This window comes from Corvus brachyrhynchos, unplaced genomic scaffold (assembly GCF_000691975.1).
Source record: "Corvus brachyrhynchos isolate BGI_N302 unplaced genomic scaffold, ASM69197v1 scaffold84, whole genome shotgun sequence".
Taxonomy (NCBI): domain Eukaryota; kingdom Metazoa; phylum Chordata; class Aves; order Passeriformes; family Corvidae; genus Corvus; species Corvus brachyrhynchos.
In genome coordinates, this window is record NW_008237434.1 from 1,009,764 (window position 1) to 1,016,531 (window position 6,768).

At 41.5% G+C, this 6,768-nt stretch overlaps 1 protein-coding gene across 3 annotated transcripts in view; it reads left to right on the forward strand.

The window, feature by feature from the left end:
• Positions 1–6,731, forward strand: part of DFNA5 (DFNA5, deafness associated tumor suppressor) — a 25,459-nt gene extending 18,728 nt beyond the window's left edge. For 2 of the 3 annotated variants that reach the window (XM_017731180.1, XM_017731179.1), the window contains 5 exons: positions 169–357; positions 1,996–2,123; positions 2,234–2,420; positions 3,782–3,855; positions 5,072–6,731. In XM_017731180.1, coding sequence (XP_017586669.1) covers positions 169–357; positions 1,996–2,123; positions 2,234–2,420; positions 3,782–3,855; positions 5,072–5,302 — 809 coding nt within the window. In that variant the 3' untranslated portion in view covers positions 5,303–6,731. The remainder of the gene's footprint in view (positions 1–168; positions 358–1,995; positions 2,124–2,233; positions 2,421–3,781; positions 3,856–5,071) is intronic. The other variant, XM_017731181.1, reaches the window with a different exon arrangement.
• Positions 6,732–6,768: the final 37 nt, after the last annotated feature.

Genomic DNA, 6,768 nt, shown 5'->3' on the forward strand with positions numbered 1-6,768 from the left:
GCTCAATAATTCACACACACAGCAACTGCTGGCATTCTTTCCATCTGGAAGAGACGACACATGGAGAAATCACATGCGAGAGCACTAGGAAATACAAGCTATCATCTCATTCAGTAATTGCTTGTGTATTTTATTAATTATTGTTTTTGATTGAATTTCTAATTACAGAATTCTGTCTGCTAGATGAACAGCAGGGAGGTTTTGAAAAAGAAAGCACAGAAGGCTCAACTTATCCCCATTCAGTTCAATTCAGAGATGCTTCATTCCTCTGTCAGCCAGATGCTGTTGATAATGAGATGTACTCTGGGGCTAAAAACCTCGTTCCCAGTGATGCTTCTATAAGTATATTGAAACAAGGTATTACCAAAAATGCTTGACATGATTATATTACAGTGAATTAAACATCGTGATAGGCAGAAATAATCTGGTACAATAGTAAGTAAGAAATCTTGTTAGTTCATTTTAAGAGCTCTTATCAGGAACTCTTGGGGGAATGCACTGAAGGAATATAAAAAATCAGTTTGCAGTAAGTGTGTGCAGTGGACTCTTTCCTATCAACATTCTGAATCAATCTGTCATAAATATAATCTTATAAAGTCCAGTGTTTATGACAGCTCTGTTGCATTCCAGATAACCTCTGCAAGATCAGTGATGATACATGCTTTCAGTGAGAAAGAGTCACTGAAAATACTTTCTCATTATTTGAAAAACTCTCAATAAAGCTCCTCAGTTACAGGTTAAGTAACAGAATTAGACATCTCCCTTGCCTTCACTTAGCCTCTTTATTTTCTGAGGAGCTTTATAATTGAGAAAACTAAAATGGGGTTTAAATGGAAGTTTGCAAATTGGTATAATGGCCCAGGTACAAGTTTTTATTGTAGGAATTTGGAAAGAGGAGGCAGGAATGTTACTGGAGGAATGAAAAAATGGAAAACCAGTCAAGGACTCAGAACACACTGTGCTTTTCATCAGTTCTTGGTAGAGTTCTTACAGCTGGTTCTACTGATGAATATCACTTCTTGTCTGTAAGTTTCACCCTTGGTTAATGGTTGTTCAGTAAACAATATATAAAAAACACTTACTTGTGGAAGAATGGTATGCCACTGTTGTGGTTTTTGTTTTAGCTTGACATACCTTTGTGCTTTTCTTGTTTAAAAAGCACAGAGATTTCTTTAATTAGTTTTAACTTCCACTGTCTCTTGGAAAATAAAAAAGCTAAAAAAAATTGTTTTTACTAAAGAATTTGAAAGTACATTTCATTTTCTGTTATTTGTATAGACAGTCATACGATTGCATCAGATAAACAAAATATCTGCCTGTGGCTGGATGTTTTTTTTTCCCTAGTGAAGTAATTTTTTGGTTATAAAGGATGTCTTTAAAGAGAGCGTGTTTCTTGACTGGAGTGACATGAAGGAAAATTTCTTTTAAACAAATTTGAGAACACTTGCATGCCCACGTTTCTGGAATGTGGAAAAAAAACATTCCATCCTTCCAGTTGGCATTATTGATTTGAAAGCTTCAATTTTTTTTAGCAAAGTGGTAATTCGATGTCACAAAAGACCTAATTTCAGTATCATAGTTGAATTGTGAGAAGGTGAATGCAGAGCACTCCCTTGTACTTAATGAGTACTCTTCATTCTGCCATATAAATGAACATTCTCTGGAGATAAACTTTGAAGCGAGAGACTTAAGATGCAGTTAGTTGGTTAACACTAAGGAGCTGACTTTTAAAATATTAAAAATACTGTACACCAAAATGTTGATTCTTGATAGCTGTTCCTCTTTCTTAATTTTTGCACTGAAACTTCAGTGGCTCCTTAGGAAATAAAATCAGATCTGTTCCAGCCTTGCATTTTAACTTGTGCTGATGGAAATCAGGATATCAAGGTGTGATGATAAATGAGCTTATGAAACACATAGCAAAATGTTACCTGGTTTTAACTGGCATTTTTGTAGAAATACTTAGTTTTGCTTTCCTTTGCTTTCTTGGGAAAGATCTGTCACGGTTGAAGACCCAGTTTCAGCCCTTTGTGAAGCTTCCGGAAGACAAGCAAAGAGCTTTATATAAAACCCTTTGTGAGCTCCTGCTCCATGAAGAAATGGTGACTGCCCTGGGGGACATGGTAAGATGAAGAACCTTTGGCTTGCTTCCTCAAAGTAATTTCGGAATAGTACTAGCATTCTCTTTTGCTTGAATTTTTTCAAGTAGTTTTGCTTATTCTTTTCCTTTCAGTTCGATGATATCTGCACAGGAGACAAGCCAGATCTGGAGGAGTTAAAACTTGAACAACAAGGAGACCTCCTTCGTTTCTTGCAGCTCTTAGGGTGCAGTTTACAGAGTGAGCTGTTGTTGCAGAAATACCAGCCTCAGGATGAAGAACTTTTCTCAGCTGCTCACCTTCTTATCAGTGCTATGTCTGGTATGTTGTGAAAAGCCCTTTTTAAAAATTTTATTTTCCTTTTAGAAGCTCCCTCCATGTTAAAGCATTTATGGCTCTCTTTGAGCAGTTGGTGAGCTGAGTGAACATAAATTGTTCTGATCCCTTTTTATGAGTTTGGTATACTATGCTTAGCATTCCTGGTTGTGAGTTAAATTCAGCCCTCAATCACTGACAGATTTTGTGTGTAAATTACACATTCCCCCAAGACTGCTCAACTTTGCTTCTGCTGAGTGTGAGCATTTGCAGTTTGGCAAGCTAATTTCTGTACTTATTACATGCCAGAGTCCTTCCCGCCTAAATGCTGAGAATTACAAATTAGGTGTTGTCTCCTGTGTAAAAGCGTATATTGTTCAAGTGCAAACTAAATTTAGCAAAAATGAGTTTAACATAGAGACTCTGCAATTAGAGGGTTGTTTTGCAGCTGCCGAAACAGGAGATGAAACATAAATGTCAAATAAATGCCACCCTCACAATCTAGTTGGCACCACAGTGTTAATTAAAAGCTACCTGCAAAGTCCAAGACAGACTTGCCTGGATTTTTCTCTTCTTTCTTGTATCTAAAGAATTCCCTGACATTAAGATAACGAAGGGAAGTCCGGTGTAAATTGTGGCACTGTGCAGCAAAATGTCAGTGTGCATCCATATATGCACAGGCCCTAGGTGGGAGAGCTCAACTCATTTGTGGAGACAAAGAAATAGAAAACAAAAACCTGCTGATGTGGTAACACTTGTCAGATGCCATTAACAGCAGGGCGCAGTTAATTGAGTGTGTTGCATTATCACCTGGCTTTGGACATAATGTCTACTGCTGAAGTCCAGGCATAAGTGTACCTGGATCCAGATTCAAAAGCTGTTTTATGCCTGTTTCTTGTGGTAGGAATTACAGCCTTGTTACAGAGTTGAAGAGCACCACAGAGATCAGTTAGTCCATCTCCCAGCCCCAAGGCAGTCTCAGCTATGCCATTCCTCTCAAACTGTGCTTTGCTGAAGTTAGCATCTCGTATAGAGTTTGGGAGCATAGAGTCTGATTTATTCAAGGCCTAGGTCATTCATCCAGTCTGCAGACTTGGAGTGAAACACTGAGGAGATACTTAGGGAGGAGGCAAGGATGATGGGTAGGAAACCCTCTTTTCTACTAGTGCCTTTTCTCAAGCACAGAGATAGTCAGACCCTTTGCCCATCCCATTCTATTCTGCAGGCAGGAAGGGGCTGGATCAACCTCTTCCACACAACCAGCTGAGGAGAACCTGTTAGCTCCCTGTTAAAGCCCCTGTTCCAGCAGCCAGCCTGGTGCAGGGTTCACTGGAAATGATCTTCCCCTGGGAATGTTTCCTTCACAGAGCTGCCTGATGACACTCTGGTCCTGCTGCGTGCCTGCTGTGATCTTCAGGTTGTTCCGGCGTTGTGCTGTTTGGTGAGTAATGGAGATGGGAGCGTGGCTCATGGGCACAGCAGCAGCAGTGGCCGTGTCCTCAGCCACGTTTCTCCCCAATAAAGGAGGAGATGTCAAGCTGCAGTGGGAATTTCAGCTGTAGGCAGCGCTTAGCTAAGGTCAGAGTCTGACATGGCAAACGAAGCTGCAGGTGCTACCTAACTTCTGAACATTGCTGTATTTGGGAGATTTCATGGCTTGTGAGCAAAAGAAAATTGTAACTTAAGCTCCAGTTTTATTTTTCTAATAGTCCCACTGTTTTAAAATCTCAGTAATCACCTCTCCTTGGGAAACAGAAATTTCGCTTTGATAGCAACAGTGCTTGAGCCTTGGCAAACCCTGAGGTCCCAAAACTCTGAGGCCATTTATTGAAACTGCTGAAGGAATGGTGCAGGGCATTAGAGTAATGGAGCACCTCTCCTGTGAGGAAACGGTAAGAGAATTGGGTTTGTTCAGCCTGGAGAAGAGAAGGCTTCAGGGTAACCTAAATGCAGCCTCCCAGTACCTGAAGGAAGCTTACAAAAAAGATGGAGAGAGACTTTTTACAAGAGCATGTAGTGACAGGACAAGGAGGACTGGATTCAAACTGGAGGAGGGTAGGTTTAGATCACATACTAGGAAGAAACTTTTTACTATGAGAGTGGTGAGGCACTGGAACAGGTTGCCCAGAGAAGTTGTGGATGCCCCATTCCTGGAAATGTTCAAGGCCAGGTTGGATGGGGCTTTGAATAACCTGGTCTAGTGAAAAGTGTCCTTGCCTGTGGCAGGGGGATTGGAACTGAATGATCTTTAAGGTCCCTTCCAACCCAGAACATTCTATGATTCTGTGATTACTTTTAGCTTTTTAAAGTCACTGACAAAAACAATAGTAAAATCCTTTTAATATGTAGGAGCAAGGGGAGTTCTACTGTTTGCTCAGAGTGATAGTTAAGTGTGACGTGCAGTGAGAGAAGTTGAACTCGGGGAATGGCACAGTAGGAGAGACTTTCCTCCTTAAAGTGTGCCATAGAGCTTTGGTTCTGGATCAGTACATCATACTTGTCAGGGCTAATAGTAAAGGGAATCTTGACCTTTTGCTGCTGCCTTGTAAGCTCTCCAGCGGTTTTGTATGAAAGAGCTGAGCTGTGCGATGGCAGGAGCAGCAGTGCTTGGAAAATGTTTTAATGTCTCTGTCTTTTGCTCTCTCTCATGGATGCAGCCTAACATCGCTTCAGCTGATGGCACTGTGGCACTGAGCAGTCCTTTGGTGGCCACTCTCGCTGACAGAGGAAGATTTGAGGTCGTGCAAAGGCTGTTTGCTTCATCAAACATTAACCTGGAAATGACAGAGTCTTCTGTAAAAGCTGTAACTATGAAAGAACCGAGATTCTTCCCACTTGTTCTTTATGTTGCACTGTTTGGATTTCATGCTTTAGGTGGGAATGTGTAGGAGCTGCACTGAGTATCCTGTTTTTGCTCTAGCCCGTTGTTTCTTCTGTAGCTCTGTAGTGTTGGTGTGTTTGGGATCAGCAGTAGAGCTGCTGCATTGGTACTTCAGGCAGCACAGGCAGGAATTAGGGCCATCAGGGGACTCTGCAGTTTCAGTGGAAAATACCTATTTAAGGGATAAAGGGGAGAAATTAAAAGAGAACCATGGAAGAGAAATGGAATATAGCTGCTGTGGTAGGTGTCAGATCTGCAGGGCAGTGGAAGCTGGATTGCTTGCATTAATATGCACGGGAGAAAACAGCAAAGTACAAACTGCTTTTTGTAAGCAAGCAAACAACCAGGCCCTGGAAGCCCAGGGTTCTGCAATGCAGCAACTGTTTTGCTCCTTTGAGACTGAGTGTGCGGAATGCCTTCACTCTGGAGCAAGTGCAATGGAGGGCTCTTAGAAAGGTACTTGATTAGATTCTCTTATTAATTATTGTTTAGCTTTACGGATGTGAACTGCACACTGTGGGAAATAACAAAGCCTCTTTTTCAAAAATCAAGACCACTTTTGGGATTTATACCTCTGTACAGCATTTCTGTTTTCTGGTATGTTTTTACTCACCTTTGCAAGTTTCAGCTGTTTAAACTGCATTCTGAACTTAGAGGTATGGCAATGCCTTTTGATGTGTGCACATGAAGGGTCCCTGCTGCACACCGCAAAAACGATAATTTTACCCCATATGACATTTTCAGTGTAGATATTTTGCTTGTTTCTTTGACTAACAGCAAAGTATTAGTAAAGCACTGTGTGCTTGAACTATTTTGCCTGCTTTTTCATCATATTTTTTTTTGTAATTGTGGATTGAACAGAAATGCAGCAGAGATCACTGTAAATGTGGGCTTGGGAAGATGATGTTCCAGGTAGGTGGAACATCATCAGTGTTTGCAGATGAGGTTGTGAGATGGCTGACAGACAAGCAAGCAGGCACCTGTGTGGGGGTGATCAGTAACCAGGCCCTGCAGCGTAGCTGGTGGGTAGGAGTTCTGCTCAGTTTCCTGCTCTATTCCCACATGGCCTTGAGCAGATCGTCTAAGAAGCCTTTAAAAAGTCGCATCAGTTCAGCATTCCCTGAGGACATGGGCTTTGCAGGAAAGCCCCACGGTGCCTTTCATTCCCTGAGAGCTCAGGATAGCTCTGCATGCTGGGCTGTGGGCGTTGCTGCATCTCATCTGTTAAGTGAAGCTGATGGTGTTGCCTGAACTTCGTGCTGGTGTAGAAGGAGAGATCCTTCAGGAGGATGGAAGCACATAACTCTGCTTCTGGGAGGGGTGTGTGTTTTTAAGTGGGAAAGTCTTCTTTGCCCATCGCTACTCAAAAGTTGCCTCTGTAATGAGCTTACCAAAACTTTCTATTAAATGCTATGTCAAAACAATAGAATAACTTATGCATGTAATTTCCATTGTTTTTCTTTTGGGCATTCC